The following is a 23227-nucleotide window of genomic DNA, read 5'->3' as shown; positions in this document are numbered from 1 at the left end:
AATTTAATGTTGAGCTAAATGTAAAAAAGTATGATTTCAGAAGTTTAAAAAGGAACGATATAAACCAGTACTTTGGGGTTTGAACCGGTTCAGAACTTTATTTTACTGGTCGGACCTGTGGAACGGAACAAAAAAAAAGGATACAATTTCATTTCCAATCCCTGCTTCCCAGTACGTGGAGGAAGCGTATTGTGATGCACTCGCCAAACTATGCCAAGAGTTGCTGGGCAAAAGTGTGAAAACGGCTTTGTTACATGTAGAACCACATTTACCCCTAAAGCATATATGATCAAACATTCTGTGATCCAGCACTGGCATCTACTTACATCTGATCCTACCCTGAGCCAACTATTAAAAAAATTCCCCTCTTTTTGTTTATAAACAATGTTCAAACTTCAGCAATAAAAACTTGCTAGAGCAAGCATTAACTCTGGCTCCAAACAAACCCTCCTTGCGCCTCTCAGAAATGGCAATCATCCCTGTGGCAATTGCGCAGTGTAAAAAGCTCTGACTTTAGACACCCTCGGTCTGGTAAAAGGTTTAACGTTAAAGGCTTTATTACATGTTACACTATGAATGTTAATTGCATCTTACGTTGCCCATGTGATATGGCCATAACATTTTTATTGACGAGTTCATCTGACTGAGAAAGTAGACAAAGGGCTTCATTGCCAAAATCCTGAAGTATCCCTTTAAGCAAAGAATTAGTGAGCATAAGAGCACCATAAGGCGTAACGATGACAATTACCCTGTTGCCTGCCACATGAACAAAATGTTCAGTGTCTTTACGTTTTCAGGGTATTAAAAAAGTTTAACTTTCACCCAGAGGAGATAGAGTTGTCATTATCAAGGAGCAGGAAACTAATCCGCATGCTTATAAGAAATCCCACTACGCCTTCGACGAACCATCAAAGAGGAAAAGCATCAATACACGACGAAGACCGTCTCTGACGCTAGTCGAATGTGGATTACAGGGAAACACACCCACGAGCTGCCCAGTTACGCAAACCTACGTGACGCGATAAACGTTTTCTATGCTCACTTCGAGGAAAGCAACACTGAACCATGCATGAGAGCACCAGCTGTTCCAGACGACTTTGTGATCAAGCCAATGTAGGTAAGACCATTAAACAGGTTAACATTCACAAGGCCGCAGGACCATACAGATTACCAGGACGTGTACTCAGAGCATTCGCTGACCAGCTGGCAAGTGGCTTCACTGACATTTTTTATTTCTCCCTGACCCAGTCTGTAACACCTACAGATGAAGTTGGAAGTTTACATACACTTAAGTTGGAGTCATTAAAATTCGTTTTTCAACCAATACACAAATTTCTTGTAAACAAACTATAGTTTTGGCAAGTTGGTTAGGACATCTACTTTGTGCATGACACAATTAATTTTTCCAACAATTGTTTACAGACAGATTTCACTTACAATTCACTGTATCACAATTCCAATGGGTCATAAGTTTACATACACTAAGTTGACTGTGCCTTTAACCTCCCTGGGCAAGGTGGGACGTTTGCGTCCCACCTAGTCAACAGCCAGTGGAATCACGTGGCGCGAAATACAAATACCTCAAAAATGCTATAACTTCAATTTCTCAAACATATGACTATTTTACACCATTTTAAAGACAATACTCTCGTTAACCTCTATGGGCTAGGTGGGACGCTAGCGTGCCACCCGTGGTGCACTCCATCAACAGCAGGTGCATTTCAAGAGCGGCAAATTTGAATCCAAATAAATGTCAAAATTCAAATTTTTCAAACATACAACTATTTTACACCCTTTGAAAGATAAACATCTTCTTAATCTAACCACGTTTTACGATTTCAAAAAGGTTTTACGGCGAAAGCATAAATTTAGAGTATGTTAGGACAGTACATTTACAAGAGTTGTGTGTAATGTTTTGTCAAGTCAAAGACAGGGTCACCAAAACCATAAAACCAGCTAAAATGATGCACTAACCTTTTACAATCTCCATCAGATGACACTCCTAGGACATTATGTTAGACAATGCATGCATTTTTAGTTCTATCAAGTTCATATTTATATCCAAAAACAGCGTTTTACTATGGCATTGATGTTGAGGAAATCGTTTCCCTCCAATAACCGGCAGTCAAGTCAGCGTCACAAATTAAATAATTAAAATTAGAAAACATTGGTAAAATATTATATTGTCATTTAAAGAATTATAGATTTACATCTCTTGAACGCAATCAACTTGCCAGATTTAAAAATAACCTTACTGGGAAATCACACTTTGCAATAATCTGAGCACTGCGCCCAGAAAAATACGCGTTGCGATACAGACTAGACGTCATGTTGGGGAGATCTAAAATCGAAAATACTATGTAAATAATCCATTACCTTTGATTCTCTTCATCAGATGTCACTTCCAGGTATCACAGGTCCATAACGAATGTAGTTTTGTTCAAAAAAGCTCATCATTTATGTCCAAAAATCTCCGTCTTGTTAGCACATGATCTAAGCCAGCCGGACTTCTCGTCATGAACGAGGGGAAAAAATATATTTACGTTCGTTCAAACATGTCAAACGTTGTATAGCATAAATCATTAGGGCCTTTTTTAACCAGAACATGAATAATATTCAAGGTGGACGAATGCATACTCTTTTATAACGTATTGGAACGAGGGTACCCAACATGAACTCGCGCGCCAGGTGTCTAATGGGACATCATCGTTCCATGGCTCTTGTTCGGTCAGATCTCCCTCCAGAAGACTCAAAACACTTTGTAAAGGCTGGTGACATCTAGTGGAAGCAATAGGAAGTGCCAAAATATTCCTCAGCCCCTGTGTTTTTCAATGGGATAGGTTTAAAGGTAATACAACACATCAGGTATCCACTTCCTGTCAGAAAATGTCTCAGGGTTTTGCCTGCCAAATGAGTTCTGTTATACTCACAGACACCATTCAAACAGTTTTAGAAACTTTAGAGTGTTTTCTATCCATATATAATAAGTATATGCATATTCTAGTTACTGGGTAGGATTAGTAACCAGATTAAATCGGGTACATTTTTTTTATCCAGACGTGCAAATGCTGCCCCCTAGCCCTAACAGGTTAATCTAACCACATTGTCCGATTTCAAAAAGGCTTTACAGCGAAAGCAAAACATTAGATTATGTCAGGAGAGTACCCTGCCAAAAATAATCACACAGCCATTTTCAAAGCAAGCATATATGTCACAAAAACCAAAACCACAGCTAAATGCAGCACTAACCTTTGATGATCTTCATCAGATGACACTCCTAGGACATTATGTTATACAATACATGCATGTTTTGTTCAATCAAGTTCATATTTATATCAAAACCAGCTTTTTACATTAGCATGTGACGTTCAGAACTAGCATACCCCCCGCAAACTTCCGGTGAATTTACTAAATTACTCACGATAAACGTTCACAAAAAAACAATTATTTTAAGAATTATAGATACAGAACTAGAGGTCGACCGATTAATCGGAATAGCCGATTAATTAGGGCTGATTTCAAGTTTTCATAACAATCGGTAATCGGTCTTTTTGGCCACCGATTTGCCGATTTTTTAAATAATTTTTTTTAAACCTTCATTTAACTAGGCAAGTCAGTTAAAGAACACATTCTTATTTTCAATGACGGCCTAGAAACGGTGGGTTAACTGCCTTGTTCAGGGGCAGAACGACAGATTTTGACCTTGTCAGCTTGGGGATGCAACCTTACGTTAACTAGCCCAACGCTCTAACCACCTGCTTTACGTTGCCAAGGTAAGTTGCTAGCTAGCATTAAACTTATCTTATAAAAAAAAACTATCAAATCAATCATAAACACTAGTTAACTACACATGGTTGATGATATTACTAGTTTATCTAGCCTGTCCTGCTTTGCATATAATCGATGTGGTGCGCATTCGCGAAAAAGGACTGTCTTTGCTCCGACGTGTACCTAACCATAAACATCAATGTCTTTCTTAAAATCAATACACAAGTATATATTTTTAAACCTGCATATTTAGTTAATATTGCCTGCTAACATGAATTTCTTTTAACTAGGGAAAATGTGTCACTTCTCTTGCAACAGAGTCAAGGTATATGCAGCAGTTTGGGCCGCCTGGCTCGTTGCGAACTGTGAAGACTATTTCTTCCTAACAAAGACAGCAGACTTCGCCAAACGGGGATGATTTATCAAAAGCGCATTTGCGAAAAAAAGCACAATCGTTGCACGACTGTACCTAACCATAAACATCAATGCCTTAAAATCAATACACAGAAGTATATATTTTTTAAACCTGCATATTTAGCTAAAAGAAATCCAGGTTAGCAGGCAATATTAACCAGGTGAAATTGTGTCAGTTCTCTTGCGTTCGTTGCACGCAGAATCAGGGTATACAGACTCTGGCTCGTTGCGAACTAATTTGCCAGAATTTTACAGAACTATGAAATAACATTATAGGTTGTGCGATGTAACAGGAATATTTAGACTTATGGATGCCACCCGTTAGATAAAATATGGAACGGTTCCGTATGTCACTGAAAGAATAATGTTTTCGAGATGATAGGTCATTAATATGGTCAAATCCGGAAACTAAGGTTTATTATATTATAGTTAAGTCTATGATTTGATATTTGATAGAGCAGTCTGACTGAGCGGTGGTAGGCAGCAGCAGGCTCGTAATAGTCAAAGGTGTATGGTTTAGAGAGAAATAGTCGACGCGTCATAATTCCTGTAATAACTTGCGGCTGAACTTGAAAGGGGTTCCTTCGTTATTTTACCGTTCATGTCTTCCATAGAGAATGTCTTGATCTACTTCAAATAAGGTCTGTGTTTTGTGCTTAAACCGCCACGGCGTTTTGATACCCATGTGAATCTCAATAGATAACGTTTGTCAACATATTTTCATAAATCCACTCTACAAAAATGTTTATCTTCGCTTATATTGATCAGTTATATCCTATGGATATCTACACAGTTATAAAATTGGCAAGGTGGTGTAAGCCTAAACCAAACACAGACCTTATTTTAAGTTAATCTAAAAATATCCTATGGAATAAATGAAGGAACAGCTTTTCAGATTTTGCTAGAAGGTGTCATGGGAATTAAGGACTCGCACTTTGCTAGTCAATTCTTACCATGCCCATTATTAAAATAGGATTCCCTGCATATAGAAATTACAGTTTTTGTTTTCAGCATTCATCACAGGTAACTTACTCTATTTTGTTGAGAGTATTTGTCTCCTAAGCAGACTCTTCAGTATTGTTGTCACTTCAGAGCTGTGTGTGTGTGTGTGTTATATATATATATATATATATATATGCGCGAAATACAAATATATATGTATTTTTTCCCAAATCATAATAATCGGCATCGGCTTTTTTGGTCCTCCAATAATCGGTATCGACGTTGAAAAATCATAATTGGTCGACCTCTATACAGAACTCCTTTATGCAATCGCGGTGTCAGATTTTAAAATAGCTTTTCAGCAAAAGCAAATATTCTGAGTATATAGCTCGCCATCACAGGCTAGCTAATTTGACACCCACCAAGTGTGGTGCTCACTAAACTCAGAATTACTATAAGAAAAATTGGATTACCTTTGCTGTTCTTCGTCAGAATGCACTCCCAGGACTTCTACTTCAACAACAAATGTTGTTTTGGTTCCAAATAATCCATAGTTATATTCAAATACCTCCTTTTTGTTCGTGCGTTCAGGTCAGTATCCGAAGGGTGACGCGCGAGCACATTTCGTGACAAAAAAAATTCAAAATATTCCATTACTGTACTTCGAAGCATGTCAAACGCTGTTTAAAATCAATTTTTATGCTATTTTTCTCGTAAAATAGCGATAATATTCCAACCGGGAGACGTTGTATTCAGTCAAAGGCTGAAAGAAAAAAAAATAGAATTCTCATGAATGCGCATCTCCAGTGTCACTGTTCCCAGCCTGACCACTCACAAACAGAGCTGCTGTACTTCGCCCAGAGACTGCAGACACCCCATTACACTTTCTGGCGCCTTCTGAGAGCCGATGGAAGCCTTAGAAAATGTCACGTTACAGCAGAGATGCTGTATTTTCGATAGAGATGCCACAGAAGGAGAACAAATTGTCAGACAGGGCACTTCCTGTATGGAATCTTCTCAGGTTTTGGCCTGCCATATGAGTTCTGTTATACTCACAGACACCATTCAAACAGTTTTACAAACTTTAGGGTGTTTTCTATCCAAATCCACTAATTATATGCATATTCTCGTTTCTGGGCAAGAGTAGTAACCAGTTTAAATTGGGTATGTTTTTTTTATCTGGCCGTGCAAATACTGCCCCCCCCGAACAGGTTTTAAACAGCTTGGAAAAATCCAGAAAATGTCCTGACCTCAATCCTATAGAAAATCTGTGGGCAGAACTGAAAAAGCGTGTGCGAGCAAGGAGGCCTTCAAACCTGACTCAGCTACACCAGCTCTGTCAGGAGGAATGGGCCAAAATTCACCTAACTTGTTGTGGGAAGCTTGTGGAAGGCTACCTGAAACGTTTGACCCAAGTTAAACAATTTAAAGGCAATGCTACCGAATACTAATTGAGTTTATGTAAACTTCTGACCCACTGGGAATGTGATGAAAGAAATAAAAGCTGAAATAAATAATTCTCTCTACAATTATTCTGACATTTCACATTCTTAAAATAAAGTGGTGATCCTAACTGACCTAAGACAGGGAATTGTTACTAGGATTAAATGTCAGGAATTGTGAAACCCCTTAGACAATTACACTTAAACTCAGTTTATGTCAACTTCTGACTTCAACTGTACATGTTTCAAGCAGACTACCATAGGTCCCTGTGCTCAAGAACACTAAGGTAACCTGCCAAAATGACTATTGTCCCATAGCACTCACATCTGTAGCCATGAAATGCTTTGAAAGGCTGGTCATGGCTCAAATCAATACCATCATCCTAGACACCCTGGACCCACTTCAATTCGCATACTGCCACAACAGATGCACAGATGACGCAATCTCTATTGCACTACACACTGTCCTCTCCCACTTGGAAAAGAGGAACACCTATGTAAAAAGCTTTTCAATGAATGCTGAGCTGTAGTCAACACCATTGTGCCCTCCAAGCTCAATTAACCTGTTGGGGATAGGGGGCAGTATTTACACGGCCGGATAAAAAACGTACCCGATTTAATCTGGTTACTACTCCTGCCCAGTAACTAGAATATGCATATAATTATTGGCTTTGGATAGAAAACACCCTAAAGTTTCTAAAACTGTTTGAATGGTGTCTGTGAGTATAACAGAACTCATATGGCAGGCAAAAACCTGAGAAGATTCTGAACAGGAAGTGGCATGTCTGACAAGTTGTTGTTCATCTTGGCTCTTTTTATTGAAGACTGAGGATCTTTGTTGTAACGTGACACTTCCTACGGCTCCCATAGGCTCTCAGATCCCGGGAAAAAGCTGAATGATATCGAGGCAGCCCCAGGCTGAAACACATTATCGCGTTTGGATAGTGGCCGGTCAGAGTACTCTGAGACTCAGGCTCGTGCACGAGATGTTTTTATTTTCTCTCTCTTTGTACGTATACACGCTTTCCCGGTCGGAATATTATCACTTTTTTACGAGAAAAATGGCATAAAAATTGATTTTAAACAGCGGTTGACATGCTTCAAAGTACGGTAATGGAATATTTAGAATTTTTTTGTCACGAAATGCGCCGTGCTCGTCACCCTTATTTACCCTTTCGGATAGTGTCTTGAACGCACGAACAAAACGCCGCTATTTGGATATAACAATGGATTATTTGGGACCAAACCAACATTTGTTTTTGAAGTAGAAGTCCTGGGAGTGCATTCTGACGAAGAACAGCAAAGGTAATAACATTTTTCTTATAGTAAATCTGATTTTGGTGAGTGCTAAACTTGGTGGGTGTCTAAATAGCTAGCCCTGTGATGCCGGGCTATCTACTGAGAATATTGCAAAATGTGCTTTCACCGAAAAGCTATTTTAAAATCGGACATAGCGAGTGCATAGAGGAGTTCTGTATCTATAATTCTTAAAATAATTATGTTTTTTGTGAACATTTATCGTGAGTAATTTAGTAAATTCACCGGCAGTGCTCGGTGGTAATGCTAGTCACATGCTAATGTAAAAAGCTGTTTTTTGATATAAATATGAACTTGATTGAACAAAACATGCATGTATTGTATAACATAATGTCCTAGGGTTGTCATCTGATGAAGATCAAAGGTTAGTGCTGCATTTAGCTGTGGTTTGGGTTTATGTGACATTATATGCTAGCTTGAAAAATGGGTGTCTGATTATTTCTGGCTGGGTACTCTGCTGACATAATCTAATGTTTTGCTTTCGTTGTAAAGCCTTTTTGAAATCGGACAGTGTGGTTAGATTAACGAGAGTCTTGTCTTTAAAATGGTGTAAAATAGTCATATGGTTTGAAAAATTGAAGTTTTTGCATTTTTGAGGTATTTGAATATCGCGCCACGGGATTACACTGGCTGTTGAGTAGGTGGGATGCAAGCGTCCCACCTAGCCCAGAGAGGTTAACTAAGGACCCTAGGACTGGACACATCCCTCTGCAACTGGATCCTGTACTCCCTGTTCACCCACGACTGATTTGCCACGCACGACTCCAACACCATCCTTAAATTTGTAGACGACACGATGGTGGTAGGCCTGATCACCGACGACGATGAGACACCCTGTAGGGAGGAGGTCAGAGACCTGGCTGTGTGGTGCCAGAACAACAACCTCCCTCTCAATATCAGCAAGACAAAGGAGCTGATCGTGGACTACAGCAAACGGATTCACATCTACGAGGCTGTAGTGGAGCGGGTCGAGAGCTTCAAGTTCCTCAGTGTGCACATAACTAAGGGTCTATCATGGTCGACACACACCAACTAAGTCATGAAGAGGGCATGACAACACCTCTTCCCCTTCAGGAGGCTGAAAATACTTGGCAGGGGCCCTCAGATCCTCATAAAAGTCTACAGCTGCACAACCAGAAAAACCCCTTTAATGTTAACTAAGTAGCTAACATTAGCTTGCAAGATCAAGCTTCTTGGATTAAGATCCCTGCTGTCTAATATTTGTTTTGTGCATGCTGCAAACTGCGTTTCGAGATACTTGCATTAGCTGGATTGTCTGTCTTAGTAGTGAATGTTTGTATGCGGTCGTTAGCATTTACCTAGCATCCACTATGGTGGTTCCATTGTACTTGTTAACATTTTGTGAGCATTCTGGTAAGTATATTTCATTTTTTTACGTTTGCAAAATAAAAGTGCGCCCCTTGTGTGCACTACCGTTATTACTGTATATCCCAGGATGGCAGAGGCACGGTATGGAAATCTGAGTACTGTCCTCCAACAGAGGGTAGTGCATACAGCCTAGTATATTACTGGGGCCGAGCTCCCTGCCATCCAGGACCTCTATACCAGGCGGTGTCAGAGGAAGACCCTAGAAATTGTCAAAGACTCCAGCCACCCTTGTCATAGACTGTTCTCTCTGCTACCGCACAGCAAGCGGTACTAGTGCACCAAGTCTGGAACTAACAGGACCCTGAACAGCTTCTACCCCAAGCCATAAGACTGCTAAATAGTTAGTTAAATAGTTAACCAATAGCTACCCAGACTAGCTGCATTTACCTTTTTTTTTCTCATCACATACGCTGCTGCAACTGTTTAATATCTGTCACTATATAGTCAAGTTATCATTACTCATTGTGTATGTATTATATGGTTTTACGTTCTATTATTTCTCTCTGCATTGTTGGCAAGTAAGCACTTCACTGTTAGTCTACACCTGTTGTTAACAAAGCATGTAACAAATAAAATGTGATTTGAACACTGAGAAAATGCGGTGCAAAAGGGAACTCTTTTGGACTCAAACACTTGGTACTTTACATCCATCAGGGCTTACTGATGATTTTGACATGAGGGCCATGCTTTAATATGTTTCCCCCTAACCCCTGGCTTTATGTGGTTCCTGTCATTTATGACTTTTTTTTGCCTGGCTTTTCCTGGTTTTTAGCCAGGCTTTTCCTGGTCTTAAAACAAAAAAATATAAATTGTCTCGAATTCAGACGACTTCTGAGATAACTGATTACTGATGTGCCTCCTGGCGTTTGTGTTTTACACAGGTTTTGCTCATCATGTCTGATTGCATTGACGCTCGTTGCCTATATGTGGTCTCTGTCATGTGTTTTGTATGCTCTGATGAAGGTCTGACAACCAAAAGCGCAGCCTAAATAAATAGAAAATTGTGCATTGATTTCTTTTCATTACAAAAAAATACATGAGAAACATTAATGTTACACAAGAAACACTATGCTTGGAAGAGAGTATTGAACACTAACAATATAAACACATGCTAAGAATATACACAGACTTTCTTTCAGTAGAAATAGTATATTAAGAACAAAGTTGAAGTGACCTACCTTCACTGGAAAGGTCTCCCAGTCCTACGTCGTCTTGCTCCATAAAAAGTTGAGAGCCAATAAGATACGGTAAAGGCCTGTCCACGTACAGGTCCTACAGACACAGCAAGAGGGGGGTTGGAGAAAGAAAGAGGGGGGAGAAAGCAGACAGAGATAACATTGGTCAACACGGGCAGAACCATTCAAATGTTACTCAAAAACACACCTTTTACATCAACAATTGTCACAAAGTTATTACGACCTAGACCCAAAAGAGAAATCAGAAGCAGAGCGGCAAGGAAAGATCAGCCAGCGAAGAAAACTTGAGAGGAACCAGACTCAGAGGAGTGCCAATCCTCCCTTAGATATACTGGATAGGTATTAAATAGGGGTGTAACAGTTAACCAAACCCACAGTTTCGGTACGTATTGTAGTTTTGGGAACTCGGATTGGTTTAGTTTCGGAAATGCCAACAGTTACTGTAGTTAATATTTGTTGACTTACGAAAATACAAAGTGTTAGTATTCCTGATTACATATACACTACATGGCCAAGAACATCTCATTCCAAATTCATGGGCATTGATATGGCGTTAGTCCCCCCTTTGCTGCTTTAACAGCCTCCACTCTTCTGGGAAGGCTTTTCACTAGATGTTGGAACATTGCTGTAGCGTTAAGATTTCCCTTCACTGGAACTAAAGGGCCTAGCCCGAACCATGAAAAACAGCCCCAGACCATTATTCCTCCTCCACCGAACTTTACAGTTGGCACTATGCATTGCGGCAGGTAGCATTGTCCTGGCATCCGCCAAGCCAGATTCGTCAGTTGGAATGCCAGATTTATCACTCCAGAGAACGGGTTGACTGCTCCAAAGTCCAATGGCGGCGAGCTTTATACCACTCCAGCCGACGCTTGGCATTGCGCATGGTGCTCCTAGACGTTTCCACTTCACAATAACAGCACTTACAGTTAACCGGGGCAGCTCTAGCAGTGCAGAAATTTTACGAACTGACTAGTTGGAAAGGTGGCATCCTATGACGGTGCAACGTTGAAAGGCACTGAGCTCTTCAGTACGAGCCAATGTTTGTCTATGGCGATCGCATGGCTGTGTGCTCAATTTTATACACCTGTCAGCAAAGGGTGTAGCCGAATCCACTAATTTGAAGCAGTGTTAACATACTTTTGGCCATTTAGTGTAGGATTATGAGTCACATAATTAAGCAATAAGGCACAAGGGGGTGTGGTATATAGCCAAATGTACCACTGCTTACGGCTGTTCTTAAACTCGAGCGCAATGCAGAGTTCCTGGATACAGCCCTTAGCTGTGGTATATTGGTCATATAACACAAACCCCTGAGGTGCATTATTTCTATAATAAACTGGTTACCAACGTAATTAGAGCAGTAACAAGAAATGTTTTGTCATACATGTGGTACACACCCTGATATACCACTGTCAGCCAATCAGCACTCAGGGCTCGAACCACCCAGTTTATAATGCCTGATAAGAGCACAATCAGGAATACCCCACGTTGTATTTTCTTAACTGAAAACACACGATTTCTCATCAACAACACTAAAACAAAGTGCAATGTGTGTGTGAAATCAATATGTAAACATGGCTCAGATATTGTATAGGCCTATGCTATAATGTTCTCTAACAAAGAGAAAAATATGCGCACTAGTGTGACTCTCATAAAGGGGGTGTGTCTGTTGCACGGTCCTTCTCATTTCCCACTCTGGCGTAATATGACGGGCTGTCACTGTTAAGTAGCTCTCTGTAGCCCTGGAGGTCCATCCATCTGTAGTAAGCGGAACACTGGGTGCATTGGCCAATTCTTTGACAACTTCTGCTTTCTTATAGAGTGGGTACTACCTGTTTGATGAAATGGGTAGAAGAGCGAAAATTTCATAATGTGGCTCGAGCACTTTCACGAGGTGTTAAAACCCCCCATTCTTCTCAACCACCGAGAATGGGCGCATATTCACGGCTATAAACATACCTAACCGCCCTTGTAATTTCTTTGGCCAGGTCAGAATCAGCTGCGAAGAGCTACTTGAATGCAGAGGGAAGACAAAGTTGTGTTGTTTTTTTGCTCCGGTGGTAGGAATACTGGAGTGAAGTTCGCATAAATGTGTCAACATGTTTGAGGTGATGGCAGCTACATAGGCCATTCTCTTTGAGCAGTGGCGACATACTCTCTCTGTTCATCGCCGTTGTAATCTACTGGAAGACCAAAATGTTCCCAAACTGGAAACGATGGAGAATCCTCCTGGTTTGTCGACCCCACCATTAGCCATCATACAGAACAAGTTTCCGGGTGTGCCTCACAAAAGGACAGTTTGAAATGTGCCAATTAAGACATACATTTTGATTACAACGTGCCCATAGACTCTAGTTGTTTTAACAGAATAGCGTGAAATGTTTTTTCAGCTCAGATTTACTCAAGAGGCATAGGTTAGGTAGGGAAGGAATAGGTAAGCCTAGGTCTTCTATTAATGTATCAAGGTCCCTGTACCAAACGGTTCGGTACGAATACACATATTACACCCCTAGTATTAATCCTAACATGATATCCGCAGGCATAAGTAACTTGAATTTCGTCTGTAATCCTGTATGTTTCCAGATGATTCCACCCTCACCTTGGGCTCTAGTATTGGCTCCACTCTGTCTGTGGCCTCCTCGTCCTCCGAGTCAGAGTTTCCTGCTTTGATGTCCAATTGTTCAAAGGCAGAGTCTAGCACCCTCAGACCGAAGTTCACTGCTTCCTGGACCTTAGGGATAAGCTCAGCTTCCTTCTGCTCACGAGTCTTCTCCTGAGGGGGAATTGAATTTAACATTAACCCAAGGGAGGAAATTAAGATGTTATGTGTAGACCTGTGACATCACAAAAAACGACATACCCGGGAAAGAAACGGTAGATTATTTACCAGTTCGGGTTGTCTCTCCAAGGTCTCAGCCTTTGGCACTGGCTCCTCCACCTCCTCATCATACACTCTCTGAGATCAACAAACACAAAGATCAGTAACATCACACAATAATGAGTTAGAATCTATGAAACATAACACCCTCTGTGATATAGTCAGCAAACAGCGGAGCCACCATCAGTAACCACATGATTAAATACAAGAGGACTCAGTTCCTCAGTCACAGGGGGATGACTTTCACATTTTCCTTAACATGTAACACGATTCATATTTTCTTAATTAGGTTAAAAGCTTGTTAAATTTCAAAAGGTCTGGAAAATGTCAATCACAGCACAACCATCATCAAAAGAAGAGGGGCACCTAGCTCAACAGAGGAACAAGACATGGGTAGTGTTCATTTGGGCACACCATAGTAAAATGAAAGACATTTAAAAAAATCTGTAACAAAGCATCTTAGAGTAGGAGTGCTGATCTTGGATCTGTCAAATTACTCTTATTCATTATGAACTAAAAAGCTCAACTGATCCTAGATCAGTACTCCTACTCAGAAGCTTTGTGGACAAGGTCCTGTGACAAGACTCTCTGTTTCAGTCCATTTTCTTCCATTAAAATTATCTAACGAATACAACCATGGTATTTCCTGTTCACACCACAACGTACGTTTTCAATGAACTGTGTGTTGGAGAGCATGAGGAAGTCGTTGAAGACGGTATGCAGGCAGCAGTCTGTGGCCTTCGTGTCCCTGATCAGTCCATCCAGCTGCTTCTCTATCTCATGAGTCTTTGACAGCATTCTCTGGGAGAAGTCTTGCAGGAACAGGAAGAGCTGTGGAGGAGGTGATACTAACATCGGTTTCATCTTCATCTATTCAATAGTGTATCTGATTGTCCACAAGCAGCCATTGTGTTTGGCCCTAAGATAAATAGTTAGTAATGCATTCACATGGAAGAGATTATGTTTACAATGCTGTGTGATTCCTCTACCCATAATATGTAGATTAAGAGGATTACACATTGCTGAATGCAGACAAAACAGGCAGGTAATCAGAGACTGAATAATAACTTAGGAGATACTAGCCTAAATGAAGGCCATAAACAAATGCCAATTAGCCTACCCCTGAGTCTGCAGCCAGGGACCAGTTGGCGCTGGTCTGTCGCATTTCTTCCAGGGTCCAGGCTCTCTCCCACACCTGGCCATCCTCCCCGGCGTGGTTGCTCTGGCTGGGGACATTCGCCATGCCATCCGGCAACCCGCTCATCTGAAACAATATTTGGGGCTTGTTCAATGGTAATAACCAGGAGAAAACACTTCAAACGGGGGTTCAGCGTGACAATTGCAAAAACCGATTCTGTTGCAAAAAGTTTCGCCTATTGGAAACTGTTTACGCCAAACGGAAAACTAAAGTTTCTATTGGATAACTTCAGTTAGGTCCTTCCCCGTTTCGTTCGGTTCTTTAAACGATAAACGGTTTCCGTTGCAAGACGTAATGAATAAGTTACATCCCTGATCTGTAGAAAATAACCCCAAATTATAACTTAATAGCGACAGGCATGCATTGGCAAATGCGAGCTAAATGAGCTGCCACCGCCGGCCTCTTTCTTGCATGCAAGCCAGATTAGCTAGTTAGCAAACTACGAACACAGCAGTGCAAGATTTCATTGGGAAGTCATAAGCTTTCGCAAAATGTTCTTTGGAATGCTAATTAGATAGTTAGTTGAGTGAATGTTTATGCGCCGCCTGAGACTGGCTTGTTAAAGTCAAAGATATGTATAAACCCTTCTATATGCTTTATCACCCGAGCTAACAGTTAGCTAGCTAACGTTAGCTAGGCAGTGATTCAGTGAGAGCCTACCCTCGCACTTACATGGATCTTCTTATTAAACTCACCTTAATTACTGTTGGCAAATGTTGTCCACGATAGTAAAATATGAGCCCAAACCAAACGGCGTGAAAAGAGAATCGATTATGCTAAACTCGACCGTTTCCTCATTGGGCTTCTGACAGGTCGGCCATGTTCTGTCTGTCTGGAGACAATCAGCTGACCGCAGTCACCTGACTAATGTGGCGGGGCAACACCAACGCAATACCGCATAACATTCTCTAACGTGATCAATACATTATGGTGGATGTCAATAATACACAACAGCCACGTAGGCACGGGTGGGCCTGGGTCACCCACCGGGGAGCCAAGCCCACCCAATCAGATTGAACAAAAAAAGCTCTCTACTTGTCAGTGTTCCGAACGGGACATTATTTGTCTTATTACCTAAACATGCAAACACCATCAGATATAATTCATAGCTCGCAGTGTACTGTAAAAATATATATATATAATAATCCAAGAAGGCTCAAGGTCATTGGCCACAGATAAAATGATGTCAAATCACGTTATATCTACCTAGCTTTGATTGGACTGTCATGTCAACATACACACTTTCAAAATCTTAGCAAGCAAGTCAGCAGTCATCATCATGAATCAAGTCGATAATCTACTGGCAAATCCTTGTCATATGAAGATCAATTATAGAGCCATTGGACATTACACAATACACAATAAATTATGAATCGCAAATTCAACAATGAGTGGTTTGGAAGGAATCAGTGGCTAACTGCAAGCATTGCAAAACAATCACTAGCCTGCTATTCAGTGGAGTGCATGTGTGGTCCAAGTCTGGGTTTAAGGGTCTCTTTTTCAAGATTAAAAGGAGAAACATTCAACATTGGCCATGCTGTCAATCCAGCATGACTTCTTCTGCGTTCAAAACAACTGGAAACTCGGAATTGGGAAATCTCAGACTTGGGAAATCCCAGCTCCGACTGGGAAAATACGTTTTGAACGTCATCCAACTCGGAATTCCAAGTCAGGAACTAGGGCCTCTTTCTAGAGCTCCGACCTGAAGATCACTGACATTATGATTCAACCTTGTTTGTTTCCGAGTTCCCAGTTGTCTTGAAAGCACCATAAATCCAGAGAATGCCAGACTTTGATGACAGTTTGATGACAAAATTTGCCCACGAAGGACCGCCGTGCCACCTTCCTCTTCAAGTGAGCACAACACGGGGCCTCCCGAGTGGCGTAGTGGTCTAACTGTGCCACTAGAGATCCTGGTTCGCGTCCAGGCTCTGACGCGACTGGGAGATCCATGGGGCGGCGCACAATTGGTTGAGCGTCGTCTAGGTTAGGGCAGGGTTTGGCCGGCAGGGATGTTCTTGTCTCGTCGTGCTCCAGCGACTCCTGTGGCGTACCGGGCGCAATGCACGCTGACACGGTCGCCAGGTGTACGGTGTTTCCCCCGACACATTGGCTGGGTTGTGTTTCGGAGGACGCACGGCTCACGACCTTCGCCTCTCCTGAGTTTGTATGGGAGTTGCAGCGATGAGACAAGACTAACTATCAATTGGATACCACAAAATTGGGGAGAAAAGGCATAAAAGTAAGAACAACAAAAAAAGTGAACACAGCACAACAAGGTGAGTCCAAAAATATATTGTATGCTGCTGCATAAATTATGTAATATGCCGGGGAGATATGTATAGTGTAGCTAAGAAAATAAAACTAAGTGTATGTTGTGTAGTAAGCTGTTAGTAGCCCACATACAATATACAAATGCCATGATGATCTGGACACGACTGCCAAAGCGTGGCAAAGTTAAGAATCTTTGGATTAACTATCTAATATTAGCTAAATATAGTAATTAATAAATTGGCTCAGTTTCTTTAAATTGACAATTCTGTGAACTGTCTTGTTCACGTTTTAAATTGACACAATATTTGTTAGCAAATGTGTCAGCAAGGATTTGTAGTTTTGCATGATGTCTACTTTGACTCTAATTAGCATTTTTGAATCTGAGAGTAAATAGAGCTGAATATAATGATAAAAGTCACCTTGTCCAAGAGAGATTTACATGGTTATCAAAATGTCACACCAGGGTAAGCCTACACAAAACACAGCCCTTATTTGAAACACACCCCCAGGTGGTAAGGTTAGGCAACAACACATCTGCCATGCTGATCCTCAACACGGGGGCCCCTCAGGGGTGCGTGCTTAGTCCGATCCTGTACTCTCTGTTCACCCATGACTGCGTAGCCAAAGCACAACTCCAATACAATCTTTAAGTTTTCCGACGACACAACGGTGATCACTGACAACGATGATCAGAGGACACTTCTCCAGTGTGCCAATGGCCATCGAAGATGAGCATTTGCCCACAGATCAATAACCTGGTGAGGACGACGAGCACACAAGTGAGCTTCCCTGAGACCGTTTCTGACAGTTTGTGAAGAAATTCTTCGGTTGTGCAAACCCACAGTTTCATCAGCTGCCCAGATGGCTGGTCTCAGACAAGTCCACAGGAGAAGAAGACAGATGTGGAGGTCCTGGGCTGGCGTGGTTACACGTGGTCTACTGTTGTGAGGCCACTTGGACGTACTGCCAAATTCTATAAAGTGACGTTGGAGGCGGCTAATGATAGAGAAATTAACATTCAATTCTCTGGCAACAGCTCTGGTGGACAATCCTGCAGTCAGCATGCCAATTGCATGCTCCCTCAAAACTTGAGACATCTGTGGCATTGTGTTGTGTGACAAAACTGCACATTTTAGAGTGGTCTTTTATTGTCCCCAGCACATGGTGCACCTGTGTAATGAGCACAAGTGATATTTAGATTTCTATACAGGCTATTGTTAAAAAATAGGATAGTCTTAGTTTGGAACAGTGCTGAAGTTGTCTTTCAACTGTAAAAATTGAGCACAAAAGAACCAGTTACAACTGAAGTATCTGATCATCAATGAATTCGAGAAAATGCCATTCATTTTTTACAACAGCAGCTGCATATCATCAGGTAGGCCTATATGCACTTTTTTTCATTTGGGAAAATATCATTTTCAAATGTCTTCTATTTTATTCCATGATATTGTTCTTACAAAATAGATTTGTGTTGACTGTGGGCATGGGAATATAAGATCATCTGCTAGGCTAAATTAACAAACAAGGCTCACTGCATGATCCCCAAAACAGAGACTGGCCAAACTCGTTTTTCTAAAAGTGATTTCAAAGGCATTTTAAAATGACTGTATAGCCTAGTAAGGAATTTTTGCTTCAGTATTTAATAAAATGTCTGGGTTTTTTACATTTCATTTTATACAGCCTAAAGGCGAAATGTATAGGTATGTTGCCTAGTTAAATAAAGGTTAAATAAAAATATTAAAAATAAATGGATAAATGCTATTGATGTGTTGTTGAAATGCTGAGCGCTCCTGCCAGCCTGTGGCGTGTCACAAATGCTTCACAATTTATTTCTTAAATGGCAGGTCTTGAAATAATAATAATATAGTCTAAATGATTTTTAGACTATCTGGCTTGTTCCTGACTGATTTAGAGTTGGTATGTTGTTTAATAGCCTGTTGAAATGTCAAACGTCAATTGATAGTGACAGAATCACACACTACTTCCCAAGCAAAGTACATTTTTTGTCTCCTCAGCCACAGAAGGTTGTAGTGCGGCAGACAAACCAAAGATATCCCATATGCATTGCAGTCACGTCTTTCCCCGGCATTTTACAGCTTGTTTCTAGCATAAATCATTGCGGACTAAAGCGTTATTGTAGATTAACTTATATAATCAGATCCGTTGAATTTGCTTCTAACTCTTAAGCTCTCTCCCTCTCAAACTGAACAGGACATCCGATATCTAATTTTTGTACAAATAAAAAATATATTTTGGAAGAAGCCTTTGACTCGCTTCCTGAAGTGCCACCTTACACAGCATAGCCATTGGTTAGGTAGCACGAAAGGCTTTAGGCCTACATTAGTAACAGCAGGGCTGGCCAGGGCTCATGATTGAGATAGCTTATTCATTGAGGTATGTAATGCAGTGTATCCTAGTTTTACACTATCCCAGCAGTACAAAAACTCAGGAAAGTATATTTTCTTAGAAATATAACTTTGTTTTGTGCTTCTCCGAGCATGATCTTCATATAGCCTAGGCCTATAGTATAGGCTATTGATCATTTGATTGAGACCACACTAGGCGCACTTGATATTGCACACCTAGCAGAGAGTCAGGGATGAGGGGCAGCATTGGTCACACATCGAGATATAATAAGCAACTAATTCTCAAACACTGAGCAATATGACATTTCATCGATTACATTACCCTCCCCTGGACTAAATAAAAAAATGATATTCCCTCCCCCTGACTGAAATTGAAAAAGCATGACCCTCCCCCATTTTCCTCCAGGTAACAATTGTGTACATTTCGACCACTCCCTTAGCTATAAAACTGCACATTTCCCTCTCTGCCCCATAGCAAAATTTGGAGAATTACATGAATTTAGCTTTAAAACAGCAATTGAACTGATCAAAACCAACTAAGTATGCATCTGATGTGGTCCCCTATTGGTATATTTTCAGAATTTGATTTCATTTTATGTATAGCTCAGTGGATAACGTACAGTCACAACCAAAATTATTGCCACTCTTGATAAAGATGAACAAAAAAGACTGTATAAAATAAATAAAACAAATACTGACCTAATTGTATGATTCCCAAAAATGTAAAATTACATTATTTGAAAGAAAAATTGGTTATTTAACAACTAAGAAAAACAATTCTCAACAAGATAGGGGTCAAAATTATTGGCACCACAGTTTTCGATACTTGGGCACCCTCCCTTTGCGAGGATAACGGCACTGAGCCTTTTTCTAAAATGTTTTATGAGATTAGATAACACATTGGGAAGGATCTTTGACCATTCCTCCATACAGAATCTTTTCAGATCCTTGATATCTTTTGTCTGCGCTTGTGGACTGCCCTCTTCAATTCAACCCACAGGTTTTCAATGGGGTTCAAGTACAAAGACTGAGATGGCCATTGCAAAAAAAATTTTTGCCGTCAATTAACCATTTCTTTGTGGGTATTGATGTGTGCTTGGGGTTATTGTATTGCAGGAAGATCCATCCCAAGATCCATCCCAAGATCCATCCCAAGTTTCAGCCTACTTGCAGAGGCAAATATGTCAAAAATGTCCTGCAGTGTTAATTTTGGCAGATTTTTTTAAGTTTGTCATAAAATACCTTTTTAGTAATTGAATCTTTTGTTAGTTTTAGTTATTACCAGTCGACTAAAACTCCGGACAATTTTAGTCTACTGTTATTCACAGACATTTTAGTCACATATTAGTCAGTTAATTTTTATCCTATTAGATAATGAATATTTAGGCTACCTTTAACTTCCATCATGTGCACATTCATCCAACTAGGCCTACTATCCCCTCCTATACCTAAGCTGGCAACATTGATATTGTGGCAGATTGTAACCAATGCTAGCCATAATGCTAGCCATAATTAAGCATATAGGCTTTAAAGCAAGGGGGGAAATTTTGTGGGTATCCAATTGGCAGTTACAGTCTTGTCCCATCGCTGCAACTCCCATTTTTAACTCCTGCCCTCTCGGTTTTAATGAACAATTTTGGTCCCCAAAAAAATGCGTCCCTCCGTTGAATTTCAAAATCCCGATGTGGCCCTCGAGCCAAAAAGTTTGCCCACCCTTGCTTTAAAGCCTTGGGTACAGGTTAAACAATTTACAGCTCTGATTTTCTCCCCATCATAAACATCAAGTGGGGTAAGGGGTTTTCTTGAAAAGGGGAGAATTTCAGCTTACTGTACTCCTATTATTCAACAAATGGCATTCATTTTTCCCATAGGAGAAAAGCAACCACAACTCTTGCGGTACAGTCCACAAATGCGGCAGCACAGATTAATAAATAACAATGCACATTGTCATGCCCTGACCTGAGAGCTGTTGGTTTTCGTGGGTAGTTGTTTTCTGTTTCGTTAATGTAACCTGACAGAACTGTTGGCTGTCGTTTTGTTTCTTTTGTCAAAATGTTCGTTTTCATTAAAATACAATTATGACCACTCAACATGCTGCGCCTTGGTCCCCTCTATACGATGCCCGTTACACACATGGAAAATAGACCTTCTGATGTGATCAAAGCAAATATAGCCTACATGAAAGTAAATGATAGAGTAAACATTATCGTTCTTTTTTTACATCCGTTATTAGACAGTGGTAACGAGGAACACTAATTTAACCCACACATTTTCTAGAGGGACGGCTTTGTGCGGAACACAGCAGTATCGTACCACATGCAAAATGATATGACAACAATAACGTCTAATGTAACTGGCCCCTCTAACAGTACAACTGGCCCCAGTTTGGCCCCCCCAGTTGAAATGGTCTAGAACCGCCACTGCCTCACAACCGTGAGCTGCATACTCCACTCCCATCCCCCACAACCAGAGCCTGAGTGTCTAGGGGTACCATAAATCTGCCTCTCAAACTCTCCCTGACCTGTGTCCTGATAGGTTGCTAGGGATGTTACTATGGGCCAGTCATCTGCTTATCTGAGTTTCCCGTGTCCCATGATGCCTTGCGTGAATTATGGGCATTATTTCAGGCTCGAAGTAAACGAATGGTTTCTTCATTCATTCGTGAAGAGCTTGCCAAACTAATAATGATGTGGGAACACAACCTGATGGAGATCAAGAAGGATAATATTAGCCTACCTTAAGACGCCTTATTGCTCTTTGCACTTGAATACGGACATTAGCAATGCGCCGTGTGCGAGTGACCTGCTCATTTGTCAACTGGCATTGCTTGCGTGCAAATGCTGGTAAGACCAAGCGTACATTACGTTCCTCTAGCAAGTCCCTAATTGTGAAGCCACGGTCCCCCATCACCTCATCTCCAGCACGCAAATAGTCGAGAAACCCTGAGTTCTGTGTTATGAACCTATCGCTACATTTCCCACCATAAGCCTGTAAAATGAACACAGCCATTCCTGATGGAGCAGTTGCAACAAGATATTTTACAGCATTACAGGCATAGTAGTTGTCATGTGTGCTCCCTCTCTGGCCTCTAGGTCACCAGGCCGCTCGTTATGGCGCACACCTGTCACCATCGTTAGGCACACCTGCGCGTCCTCAGAATCACCTGGACTCCATCACTTCCTTGATTACCTGCCCTATATATGTCACTCCCTTTGGTTTCTTCCCCAGGTGTCATTGTTTCTGTTTCTTGTCTTGTATTATGTTCTATTTATTTTATTGAAACACTCACTCCCTGAACTTGCTTTCTGACTCTCAGCGCACGTTATAGCAGTGACTAAGATTCAGTTCTTGAGTCCAGATTTTAAGCCTTCTGCAAAACACTTTCTGTGCAGTCAATAACACAAGTTGTGTTTGAAAAATTATCCTGAAAAACCTGTGGCATAGTAGCCTTTGTCTCACAAGGCAGCCATGGAATGAGATCCTTTGTGTGCTCAGCAATGACATCTATCCAGAATGTCAATGTTTTACAGAACTGACCGGGTGACCCTTTGAAGAGTCTGGCTAAATCAGCTACAACAAAGTTCTAAGTTTCATTAGTGTCAACAGAATTTGGTCAACAACCGGCATTGTTGATGATGTGGGGGCAAAACCTTGTAAGCAAGACACGAGTGTTGAATTTTAGTAGTGGAATCCCTGTGTTCAGCAGACAGTCTGCATCTTCTTTCAATGTAACATCTGTAGTGGAATCCCTGTGTTCAGCTGACAGTCTGCATCTTCTTTCAATGTAACATCTGTAGTGGAATCCCTGTGTTCAGCTGACAGTCTGCATCATCTTTCAATGTAACATCTGTAGTGGAATCCCTGTGTTCAGCTGATAGTCTGCATCATCTTTCAATGTAACATCTGTAGTGGAATCCCTGTGTTCAGCTGACAGTCTGCATCATCTTTCAATGTAACATCTGTAGTGGAATCCCTGTGTTCAGCTGACAGTCTGCATCATCTTTCAATGTAACATCTGCAACAGACAGTGACCTCTCGGG

At 41.0% G+C, this 23227-nt stretch overlaps 1 protein-coding gene across 11 annotated transcripts in view; it reads right to left on the bottom strand.

Moving 5' to 3' along the window:
* Window positions 1–15429, bottom strand: part of washc2c (WASH complex subunit 2C) — a 38939-nt gene extending 23510 nt beyond the window's left edge. For 10 of the 11 annotated variants that reach the window (XM_014215277.2, XM_014215326.2, XM_014215302.2 and 7 more), the window contains exons 1-6: window positions 15243–15429; window positions 14470–14613; window positions 14016–14180; window positions 13359–13427; window positions 13071–13244; window positions 10451–10544 (exon numbers count right to left, since the gene is read on the bottom strand). In XM_014215277.2, coding sequence (XP_014070752.2) covers window positions 10451–10544; window positions 13071–13244; window positions 13359–13427; window positions 14016–14180; window positions 14470–14613 — 646 coding nt within the window. In that variant the 5' untranslated portion in view covers window positions 15243–15429. Of the gene's footprint in view, window positions 1–10450; window positions 10545–13070; window positions 13245–13358; window positions 13428–14015; window positions 14198–14469; window positions 14614–15242 lie in introns of all 11 variants that reach the window. The other variant, XM_014215352.2, reaches the window with a different exon arrangement.
* Between the last annotated feature and the right edge of the window lie 7798 nt (window positions 15430–23227).

Source organism: Salmo salar, chromosome ssa01, assembly GCF_905237065.1.
Source record: "Salmo salar chromosome ssa01, Ssal_v3.1, whole genome shotgun sequence".
In the NCBI taxonomy this organism is placed as follows: Eukaryota; Metazoa; Chordata; class Actinopteri; order Salmoniformes; family Salmonidae; genus Salmo; species Salmo salar.
The sequence above is the reverse complement of the archived record's forward strand: the minus strand, read 5'-3'. Positions and strand labels throughout refer to the sequence as shown.